Genomic DNA, 12,284 nt, shown 5'->3' on the forward strand with positions numbered 1-12,284 from the left:
CTACTGAGCTTGAAGGGTGGACAATGCACAGGCCCACCTACCTGTGCGAAGAAAGAAATTCCACTTGAAAAAAAGTTGGGCGGGGGGCGGTGAGGATCGAACCCGGTACACCGAGGCTCTGATACCGTGTAAAGAACCAATTCAACCCAAAAACTTAAGCTGTTGGGTGAGGTTACATTAATGGTTTTATATATTTCAACAAAAACTATTCTTATGCATTTTTATAATCTTCTAAGATTCCTACTAAGAAATTCCCGTTTTCCAAAGGTATTTTAAAAAAATAGTAACTTCCCACACAAATACAGATGTTTTATACAATCTCTTAGGATTGCACCAAGGAAGTTAGAGTCACATAACAACTCTTTTTTTCGTTTTATTACAGTGACAACATGAAGGTTTGCATTCCACATAGCCCCATTACTGTTGCACCATAGTCCCAGCCCCATTAAAAGTCCCTGCTCCACCAAGAGCAGTAGCTTCCCACTAACACATATGTTCTCACATATTCTCACCATATGTTGGGTTTCCTGTATACATATTTATCAAGTTGAGTAGGTCTTTCTCATGGATCCCCTTCCAGCAAGAAAATAATACAGTACTAGAATCCATAAGAAATATTGAAATCAAAACTTTTGGGGACCATTAACTTCAAAATAGCCAAGTATAATAATAGCATCAAAGACTTGAACCATCTCTTTCTAGTTATTCTTCTGTCAACATTTTTCTAGTGATTTAGACATCAGTAGCAGACTATTCCAACCAAAGAAAATCAGCTCTACGAAGTTACTAGCATAGGGAGGCATAACTACACTAAAATCACAGAATTAATGGGCTAAAACGTAAATCAAAATGCACATTGGGGGTGTTACCATAGTTCCAAACTTTTAGTATTTATAATAATAATAAAATTAATACTGAAGTAACCGATTAATATTATTAATAATAATTCTATGTAAAATAGTAATAGTTCCAAACTTTTTGTTATGTAATAATGTTAATTAAACGTATTATAAGTGAACATGTCACACATTAAAACAGATAATTTAAATTGTTTACATTATAAATTTTAACTATTCAAACATTACATAAATATGTAAAGTTTGTTATGTTATTCCTGTAATTTTTTATTCACATATCTCAGACTTTTGGAATATGTGTCTGTGTAAAAATAAAGAGTGCTAAGTTGAAAGAAAAAGAAATCAATAGTCATAGCCCTATAAAGATAGTAATAATTGTATGTACTCATAAATATACTCGCAATATTCAGAAAATTTTATTTATGTTTGCATAATTAGTGATTGGGTTCGGGAGGAGCGTCTCCGATTTTTTTTTTTAAAGATACTATGAATAGTTTTACATATTGTAAAAGTATTTTTTTTAATAACCATAAGGTAAGCTGCTTCCGGAGGCAATTCTTTTGGTGCTCCAGATCTCATGTGATCCTTCCATTTAGGGAGTGCCACTTGGACAAAAATTTATTTTTTATTTCTCCTCTTTTCTCTCCTCAATAATTATTTGATTTTAATTGGTCCCCACTGAGTTAATAGTGGTCCATGAGCACCAAAATTTCTCTCCTTTTAGAGTTTTAGTTATAGTTTTGAATCTCCTTTAAAATGTTAAATTTTTAACTCATGATTTGTTGTGATATTTAGCCAAACCGAGATGATAAATATGCAAGAATTGAGGCCGCCGGAGGAAAGGTGATACAATCAAATGACCATTCATTGACTACTTGTTTTTTTCAAAAGCTAGTGTGTGCAACCTAATATATATATATATATAAAATAAAGTTAGAAGGTAAAACATTCATTTTAGTAAAAAATAAACAAAATTATGAGGTATTTGAGTTCAACATCTAACAATTAGAAGTGAACAAATCGGATGACAGAGAGACAAACACAATCCTAAGATGAGTTAATTGGGTGACGACAGAAACACACGCTAAATTGCTTTTGTTGGTAAACTGTGTCACTGTCCATTTCATATTATTTCTTTACTTTTATTTTTATCTTTTTAAGGATGTGTGTGTGGGTGTGCGCGCATGTGGGAGTATAATTATAACCAGACATTGTTCTTTTGTATTGAGATTATTGTGCTACAAATATTAGCATGTAAGACTATTTTAAGATATATAAATCTGTATGCTAGTGTAGTTGTGTATATCTTTATTTTAGTGTAAATATTCCCACAAACGGGATGTTACATGAATTATCGTGTCCATTTGTAATTTCATGTGTATTCAGTGATTAAATCGGTTATTGAATCACATTTAATTATACTTAAAACAATTTTAATAATTATTGAACAATATTTTTTTTTTGTAAGTAATTATTGAATAATATTTGATGTCATATAAAATAATCAATCATAATTGACGAATCAACGCATTCTATACCTTTTTCAAACACTATTCAAGAAATTGAACAATAATTAAAATAAAATACAAAACATGTACCACCATATGAGAAATTGAACACGGAAAACTATTGTTGAAACCAACAAACTAATAAGATTTGCTTGCGTGACATTTTACTCGACTAACCTCGGATTATATAGCAAGCGGCATATCAAATCGGATTAAATATTTAAAAAAATATTTTTTAGTTAAAATACAAAAGTAAAATGACATCAACTTTCCTTCTTTGTTTGAAATTTGAATTAGTACCTCCTCCATGTGTTTTGAGTCCATGCTAAGCCCATTTCTAATGACCAGCCAACCCACATAAAGAAAAATTAATTAATACTATAAAAATAAGGTTGACTTCTTATGCCATTGACCCTGATCTCAAGAACTTCCAATGTTAAAAGACATGGCAATTATGACCCACCAACTAAAGCTTGTAACCGTAAATGAGTCTATCATCTATCGACAACGCAACAAACACAAACCTAGGATGATGACATTGACATTGTCCATGCAAAAGAGTAAGAGCCCTACATTAGCGTAGGTATGCGTGCGTGCATTGTCCTATGATGTAATTAGCAATCTATAAATGGAATCTAACTTAAGCTTTAGAGTATCTTTTTTCAAGTACCCCACCACTTTTCATCGTGATCAGTCTTCAATTCCTTCTCCAAATTCCTCAACAGTTTTTTATTTGTGATAATCAGGAGTACTAAAGAATCCTTACATTTACAGATAGAGAAAATAGACTATTGTCACACACCATATGGTGATTAATTATTCCAATGTCTGACAAACATTTTTCAAAAACCTTTACGCCCAACACAAAGGAGCGATTGATTAAACTTTCTGCACTGTAACCTTTTCTATTATCTTTCTATTCTCTACACTATCTAAAACGGAATAGAACATCTCGTCCATACAAAACTACAAATTTTGTCACCTATTTACTATGAAAAATGAGAAAAAAAAAAAAAAACATTTAAGATGAAATCCACATTATATATTTATAAAAAAAAAAAAAAAGTGGACTGTGTACCATCCCAATTCCCCACGCCTCTACTCAGGATTCCTCGGGTTCAATCTACATGTGAATTTGCATGAAGTCTGCTATTTGATTAAAATATTCTTCTGTGGTGCCAAGGACTCCTGTTGCTGAAACTTAGATGATTCAACAGAATAGCCTTCTTTGCTGCAAGAATAATTCTTGTTAACTCTAAATTTTTCAAGAAACGACAGATATGAACTCATGTTCAAACATAACAGAACTTGTGAACAGAGGTGAAACCAGACCATGTTAGGGGTGGGCATGGTGTAAAAGTTCAATATTTTTATAATCATTTTACTGTAGATTGAACCAAAGTTGCAAGAAAGTTTTTCATCTTTGGGGGTGCGGCTGTTATGTGATTGTGGTATAATTAATCAGTTGGAAGTCTCAGCATTGGAGATAAAAATTTGGGTATGAACTCTATGAATTCAATTTGGACAGGCTTGACCAATTTAAGTTGACATGTAAACAATCTAATCTTAACTAATGATTCTACAATTTATGATGTCATATTCCAGTTGCAAAAGCAAATGATTCAGGCAGTCTCACTAGGGCCTTGTCTAAATGAATGAGGAATTGGAGAGCACAGAATCACAAGCCAAGTGGCTTGAGTTAGTGGTAAGGGATTTGGAATAGTTTGCAGGGAGGCTTAAGACCTGTTGTGGTCATGTACTTGAGAAGGGATTAACAAAAAAGTAATAAAAGAAACCAACAACATGACAATAGCAATAAGAAGGGAAACACAAAGCAAGATGAAAGGAAAACCAACTAGTACTACACACTCGAGATCTAATCCAGATCTTGTAGCTGTAATTATCAATTCATGAACAAAATTAAACCATTGCATGCTCACTTATCCAAAGATGCAGAAGTATTCTTAAAAAAACAAGGGGAAAATCCTCCTCTACCAGTTTATCTTCATTCAGATAACAAAGTTTATTAATATCAACCCCTCATAGAACAGCCTGATAAATATCGTAATCAAATATAAAAAACCAACTTACTCGACATTTTGACTTCTGCAAGTTCTCCATCAACTCAGCAATCTCAAGCTGCTGTTTCACTGCATCGTGTAGTACCTGCAGTAAAAGCACAAATTTTAAGCACCACACATCAGATCAGTATAACCAAAAGTTGTACATGACTGATGAAAGTATAGATGAATACCCTCTTTGTCTTTTCAAGGTCAAACTCAACAGACTTAATCCTATCCAAGGAATCCATAAGCATTTGCTCCTTCTCCATAGGCATACCATCAGGTTTGTTATTAAGTTCCTCAAATAATTTTTCTAGTCTCTGAAGACGTTGTGCACATGGAAGAATATGATCTCTTTCAGAGGTTGCTTCAACAACTGCTGGATGGTTGTTGAAGTTACATTCCCCGGTAATTGAAGGGTGATCATTGTTCTGTGTTCTCCAAAATTCAAATCTTAAACTGCGGAAAAATGCAACTAGTCTTTCCATGAAAGAAGTCAGCACTCTTGCCACATATAAGGAATTCATTTTCTCTATTTTTTCCTTAACAATGCTGAACCAATTGCTGACTGAAATAACCCACAAAAAATCAAATTAGTGTGAACTCAGAGGAAAAGGGTAATACTGAAATACTTGTCAATCATATCAGCTAAACCTAGCATGAACAATAGCCATTATGCATTTCCAACTTCCAGATCCAAATATGACAAGGTATATGTGCAATTCTGTATCCAGTCATAGCATGTATAAAAGGAACATATAAATGTAATTGCTTCAACAATTTTATTACAATACCTTCTGAATTCGTCCTACAAACAATAATCCCCATATCATTAGTTTGCAATGACTGCTCACGAGTAAGGTGAAATTGATCACTTTCGTTCACTTTCTCGACTGCTAGAGCACTATCATCACAACTGTAGTAGCCATTGAGATCTGGTAGCCTAACCTGGAGAAGACACAGCCGTCGGCATGATTAAAAGCTCAAGACACAACCACACGTGATGAGGATTCTAAAATAAGTCAGAGTCAAAAGTTTTAAAACAGACTTCTTCATGAACTGGGGCTAAATGAGGATAAGTACAGCTCCTTTGTCTGGTGGGAAAGGAGTAATCAATAATATTAGACCCTGATTCTGCAGTTGATGTATCATTGCATCGTCCCTGAGAGATGAGAAAAAGAAGTTAAAAACGCATATGATTGTAAGTGACATCTACTGTAAACTAGTGAATACTTGTGAAGTCCCAACTTTCCAATGTCAAGAAGATCCAGACTTGCCTTTAGTGAGTGTATATGAAAAAAGTCGAAATTCTGTTTTTCATTGGACACTCTGGTTACTTGCCTCACAAATGTTGACTCCGCATTATGTACCAGCTAAAATCAGAATATCTACATTAGTTGCCCAAATACTAGTTTGACATGGTAATTCTAAGTCACATAAATTTTCAAAAGCCAATACAAGTAAAGCACAAGAAACAAGATATTTGAAAAAAGAAATTACCTTTATGATATCAGGATCATTCCATGGACCCTTGTTAGACCTAAGACATCCACCTTCTGCGGTACAAGTACATGAACCACCCAGAAAGTCTGGCAACTGACTATACAGATTCATTTACAAACTCCAAATTAATCACAAAAAAAGAAAAGAATAGAAATTACAATGCCGTATAATGAAGGCACAGATGTATACCTAGAGTCAATGACTTCCAGTAATTTATATAAAGACTTAGGGTCAAGAATCTGGAAATTAGGGAAATGAATGTAAAATCAGTGGCGCTGAAGGCAAAGAGCATATAAAATATTACTAGCTGATAGTTATATCCTCACCTGTATCTTGGCAACAGTTTTGGGATCAAGAAACTTCTGAGCTGCGGGCCAAAGCATCTTCTTAAAGCCAGGACCAGCATTAACAATATACATTTGATGTAATGTCTGCAAATATACATGAAGTTTTATATGGAAAGGAGGAGGGCCGGAAAATGTTAATTTGGGAAGGGACAAGACAAAGACCTCAGGATAGTAATTGCTATCTATTTTTGTCATAGAAGCCAAGATATTTGCAGCAGTACGCGTGAAATTTTTCATTCCCTGCATTACACATATCAGGTGCCAGCAAAAATTTCAGCAGAAAAAAATTTCAACAACCTAAAACAAGGCAGTTCTTAAAATAGAGTAACGCCTGATCAGGAACCCCCCCTCCCCCCTCTTCAAATCAAAAAAAATGCACCAGATACTGGTGGTAAAGTTCATAACTTAATAAAAATAATATAGTGTAATGCTGCAATGGAACATGCTGGAAAGAAAATCATACCAAGCCCTGCACATCCAGTATTGTTGTTGTTGAAGAAATCTGTCTCTTTGCTGCAATGGAACATGCTGGAAATTTCTCCAGCAGAGTCCTCTCAAACTCCTGGACATGGTATTTCAAATATCGATCTATTGTGGTGATGTGCATCAGGCGGCTTGGATGAGCTTTCCCAAGCCTTTCAATGTAAACTGGCCTACCTTCCTTATCAACTCCATGGTATCCTTGAGGATAATACTGCAATACTTCTTCCAGTTCTTCAAATTCAAAATCCTTCAAAGATCATGATCGCATTAGAGCCAAATAAAATATGTATATCAAGCATCTTCTAGCATAGAAGACATGCCAATGCTAAAACATTTAAATATTACAAAATGGAATAATTCTATTCTGTCAAGAACCAACTCTACTAAAAGCTTAAACTATTAGGTATTGGAGGCTCATGAATGGTTTTATATCTAACAAGCCCCCTCAATCAAGAGATATTTGTGCTTGATGAGTGGAGAACAGAACGGAGGAGCAATAATAAAACTCTTGACTACTTGATCATAAAGACCTCACACAAGACCCGTTTTGGCTTGAAGCATAGACAACGCATATTTTTGCCTTGCTGTGAAATTTAACTTTAAGATAGAGGACTAGAGCTGCAAGGATGGAACTTTTGATCACTTGCTTGGTCATATAGCCCCAATTCCATGTCAAGAAGGACTGATTCTTGTAAAAACTTATGCTGTGAGGAGGAGGTTCATGAATGATTTTATATCTAACTTGTTCAAATTAAAGAATAAACAAATTCGATTTATATTCTACAAAATCAAATTAATCAAAGGAATACTTATTGTCCTTCCATTATACTGAAACATCCTGTGGTATAAACTATAAAGCAACTACACCTTTACGGCTATGACATAAATTGCTATCATTACCTCAAGGATGGTATCAGTTCCATATTCTTTTCGCCACGCAAGCATTTCTTCCCATAATTTAATTGTCTTCTCAATGTTAAAATCCCTAGCTTTAAGAAACCTACCAGGAAGTAAAGAGCAACAACAAGTGCAACCGTGAGCGAAAAAATGGAACACTTGTTATACATGATGACATACTCAACATTCGATTTAGTGGTAGAATTTGAATGAAGTGAGGAAACACCTTAACAATGTGTGATATTCATCATGCCTGGGAGGTAAAGATCCCCTTTCAATAAGCTTATGGCGCAATTCATGGACTGCAGTCTCCTCTTGTGCATCTCTAACATCCTCAATTGACACTGATGGAACCCTATAATCAATTTTCTTTTTCCCTCTTTTCTTAAGGGAATGTGTGAATCTTGAAGAAGCATTCATAGCCTTCTTCTTGAGTGTTCCAATTTTAAACCTTCTCAGCCTCTCATCTTCAGAGTTCTCAACATCTGATCTTCTCTCCCTAATCTCATCATTACTACATTGCCCTTCAAATCCTTCCACACCCCAATTTAAGAAAATAGAAAAAATAAATAAAAATTACTAGATCAGTTTATTTTTACATTGACAAGTCATGCCAATCAAAACATACATAAAAGAAAAAAAATCATAAAATCAAAGAGAAAGGTTATACTTACAATCTATTTTCGTTTACAACCATATCTTAACCATTGATTTCCGTCAATCTGACAGATATAATTTATTGGGTCATATTTGTTAATTAATTATTAATTCCCAATAAATTATAGCTATCAGATTGACGAAAATCAACAGGTAAGACGTGGTTGTAAACAAAAATAGATTGTATGTATATCATTTCTCAAAATCAAATACCAAAGACAGAGACAACAGAATCTACCTGACATGTTAGTCCAAAAGAAAACCGAATTACAGTTTATCCTAACTGTTGAATCAGTGAATCAAATTCACAGCAAACTCCGTCATAAATTACTGCTCCAGAGACTGCCACATACCAAGAAAAAAAATTAATAAAAAACAAAAAAAAAATTATAGGGCGATAACTAACAGTTATCAAGCTACTTAATCAAGATCAATGCTACATGAACTATAAAAATTACCCAAAAAAATTAAAAAATTATGTAAAGTCATTGAATTGATGCAATATATAAGAATCTAGAACTGACACAAACCTAGATTCCAAAACGGCTTGGGTAAGAGCAAAATGAAAGTTTCGACCTTCAATGAACGAAACAATTGCTGCGTCGGTCGTACAGAACAGAAAGCATCCCAAAGCAAACGAAACGAATATTACTAACTGAGAGAACAGAAAAAACAATTTTTATTTATTTATTTATTTATTTTTCAAATTTTGGGTGCTTGTTATTGAAGTGAGCTCAAGAAAGATGTGAAAGGTGTTAATGAATATGAATATGAAAGAAAAAGGATCATATATTAAAATTAATATAAGATGGTTGGATCCGTGTTAGCATTTATTTATTCCTTCTTCAACGGAAACCAACTTTAATTACCCAAAAATAAAAAAAAATAAAAAAATAAAACGCATTCAATTTATTTTTATTATATGCTAGATTTCCATGGATCTCTCTCTCTCTCTCTCTATCTCAGTTAACATAACTATTCAACTACCCTTTCCATTTCTAACCTAAGTTTATCGCATTTATTATAAAGCAAAACGTAAGAGCAGAGTGAGATGCATACCTTATGAGTTTGTGAATGGAAACATAGAAGAAGAGAGGAAGAGGAAGAGAACTCTATAGATCCCTCTTCTATATCTCTCCTTTCTTTCTTCACATATTCTTCTCTCTTTCCTCTTATATTTACCTTTTCTTTTCTTTTCTTTATACAACCTTTTCTTTTCCTTTTTCTCTTTTTTTTTTTCTTTTCAATTTTTTTTTTCAAATAACTTAAAGGGCAAAAAAATAACTTACTATAAATGGAAAATATATTTCTTCTGTTAATGTAGATGAAAAATTTTGCAGCAACACATAAAAAGTCAGAATAACAAGCGGATTTTGGCTTCTTCTTTTTTAAATGATGCGGATCCTAGTGTAAATATTTTGCTGCAAAAGTTCTCATCTGCGGTCGTTATAGAAGTGACAAACTCACTATAAATATAATAAATTTTATATTAAATTTTAACCGTTATAATATTTATATTTACATTTATATTTAATGACTTTGATTTAATTAATAATTAAAACATTCAAATTATATGACCACGTCCATTATTGTGTGATCCATTCTTTTTTACACAGCGTGGATTTAATATTTTTTATGTTGTAGAAGATAAATTTATTATATATATATATATAAAAGTATGTGGCCCTACATGGATCTATGTAAAAAAAGAGAAAATATGTACCACACGTATTTTTATGTATATATAAGAAATAAATTTATTGTTTATAATATAAGAAATACTAAACTCACACAATATAGCAAATTTATTTATAGTATTAAATTAATTTATTAATAATAGTAAAAATTAAATATTATCAGTTTATGATTTTTAAAAAGTAATTACTTTTAATTTTGGGAATTTTTTTTTCAAGCGATGATTTGAACCATGACTCAAGTAATAGATTAATTAAAGAAAGTAGATAGAAATGGAAATTGAATGAGGAATGAGAGAAGGTTGGGTGTAAGATGAGAAATGGTGTGATAGTGATGATGGAGCAGCGAGTGAGGATTCGTGGCATGGCATCTTTGCTTTATGCTTTATTATATTATTTTGTGCGGTGGCCGTGTGTCCACTTTTGCCTTTCTACTCTTTGTGCTCCTCTTACGTGTTCAATTACATTCTCTCTCGCTTTTTTTTTTTTTTTTTTTCCCTTCATTTACTTAATTACTCATTTCATATATACGATTACAATTTGTTTATATATGGATCAACAAGGGAATGAAAGGAAAAATAATACTAGATAATAAATACTTTGTTCAATTATCGATGGAGTAACTTCAATTCGGGATTAGTCCCAAAACGGTTCAAAAAGTTAATGTTGGTAGGATATTCTCTGAATCAACTTGCCCCAAAAGATAATTAGAGTTTAGATAGAAAATGGGAAATGTTTTTCTCGTGAGACAAGATTTCATTTTTACACATACATCGACTTCCGTGTCAAGTTTTTGTTTTTGTTTTTACTTTATTTTTAAATTACTGGTTCCACTTTTTTGTCTCAGTAAGAGACAATTCTTCTCTCCTGTTAAAGGAGAAAAGTATTCCCCATAAAAAATATACATGAATGGAGTAAATAATATGAGCAGTTTTTTTAATTATGAGAAATAGGAAGCTAACTTTGATTTTATTTAAAAATGTTATTTTCTATTGTATCTTTACAAATTGTTTCTTAAGAAAGAATTTTATTTTTAAAATCTGTTTTGAAAAATAGTTTTTTTTAAAAAAATAAACGAATAAATCTGTTTGATAAGACCTATTTTATAAAAAAATTATAAAAAATGTAATTTTTTTATTTTTAGAATCAAATTTAAAGAACATATATAAGTTGCTTTTATTTTGTGTTTTAACTTTTAACTTTCAAAATAAAAAATATATATTTCATTAACTATTCTACAAAATAGTTTTATGAAGAAGAAAAAACAGAACACAATTAAATAGACCTTAATTTCTCTTCTTATTTGGTTTTGTTTATGGGGTTCATCAACTGATTCAAATCGCGATGACCGAACCGAAAAATCGATAACCGAATTAACCAAAAATCGAAAAATCAAAAACCAAAAAATAACCGCATATTTTAATTTGATTGGATCGGTTTTCGATTTGGTTAGTGAAAACCGATCTAATCCAAACCGATTCAATGTATTATATATTTATTATTTTTGAAAGATGGTGATTTGGAATCTTGTTGTTTTGTAGACTTGGAATTTTGGATGTTATTGAGACCAAACTATCTTGTTTTAGTTTTTATTGTCTATTAATCTATTTTAACTCTTTATGAGTTTTAAGACTTGTTTTAGTATGAATAATTGAATTTTTCAGTGATTTGTAACTTTAAATTACTTTATTTTGATATAATTAGTGATTTGTATGGCTGAAATTTTAGGCTTTTCGAAAAATCAAAAATCGATCCAATCCAAACCGAATAAAATTGGATTGGATTGAATCGAATTTTAAAAAAAAAATCCAAATCAAATGAATGATTAAATGATCAATCCGAAGATATTGGATCAGATGATTTTTATTTCAAAACCGATTCAATTCAAACCGTGAACACCCCTATTTTTGTTTTCAAGGTAGTTTTCTGTTTTTAAAGTTAAAAAAATCTAAAAGTGTTTCAAATGAAAAAAAAATTCAGTAGCTTGTTTCGAAATATGTTTTTATCAACTAGGAAAAATAATACAAAAGGAGAGTATTTGAAATAACAATTACACAAGAACAATTAAAATATATTTTTGAGTTTATTTCTGAAAAAAAAATTAAGAAAAAAGTCAAGAACATGACCTTCTAAACGACGTTTTTCTCAAAATATATATCAGCTTCAAACACGAGTTTTTTGTTTTTTAATATAAAACTGTTTTAGAATTCTGTTTACAAAATTGATTATATATAACTTAAAAACTTGATGCGGTTCTGGCTTATACTAAATGCAT

At 31.8% G+C, this 12,284-nt stretch overlaps 1 protein-coding gene across 3 annotated transcripts; it reads right to left on the bottom strand.

Annotated features, from left to right (window-relative positions):
- Positions 1-3,143: 3,143 nt before the first annotated feature.
- On the bottom strand, positions 3,144-9,478 carry LOC133298808 (phosphatidylinositol/phosphatidylcholine transfer protein SFH13-like). 3 transcript variants are annotated; one of them, XM_061498162.1, is made up of 16 exons: positions 9,375-9,476; positions 8,846-8,912; positions 8,554-8,657; positions 7,885-8,191; positions 7,662-7,761; positions 6,742-7,008; positions 6,441-6,518; positions 6,258-6,362; positions 6,121-6,170; positions 5,929-6,028; positions 5,706-5,801; positions 5,477-5,590; positions 5,223-5,376; positions 4,620-4,996; positions 4,457-4,531; positions 3,144-3,596 (listed from the first exon to the last, which is right to left on the bottom strand). In XM_061498162.1, exons 3-16 carry the CDS (start codon positions 8,558-8,560, stop codon positions 3,576-3,578), a joined length of 1,851 nt encoding a protein of 616 aa, XP_061354146.1. In that variant the 5' UTR covers positions 8,561-8,657; positions 8,846-8,912; positions 9,375-9,476; the 3' UTR covers positions 3,144-3,575. The 3 variants fall into 3 exon arrangements, with proteins under 3 accessions (XP_061354146.1, XP_061354148.1, XP_061354149.1); XM_061498164.1 differs by having other exon boundaries at positions 8,846-8,970; XM_061498165.1 differs by lacking the exon at positions 8,846-8,912 and having other exon boundaries at positions 9,375-9,478.
- Positions 9,479-12,284: the final 2,806 nt, after the last annotated feature.

Source organism: Gastrolobium bilobum, unplaced genomic scaffold (assembly GCF_033153095.1).
Source record: "Gastrolobium bilobum isolate Gb01-03AN ecotype WA unplaced genomic scaffold, APGP_CSIRO_Gbil_v1 utg20712, whole genome shotgun sequence".
NCBI lineage: Eukaryota > Viridiplantae > Streptophyta > Magnoliopsida > Fabales > Fabaceae > Gastrolobium > Gastrolobium bilobum.

Coding starts and splice junctions, on each gene's coding strand:
- LOC133298808 (XM_061498165.1), bottom strand. Junction 5,802..5,928: donor ATGATCCTGATATCATAAAG/GTAATTTCTTTT, acceptor TTCTGATTTTAG/CTGGTACATAATGCGGAGTC. Junction 3,597..4,456: donor TGCAGAAGTCAAAATGTCGA/GTAAGTTGGTTT, acceptor TTATTCTTGCAG/CAAAGAAGGCTATTCTGTTG.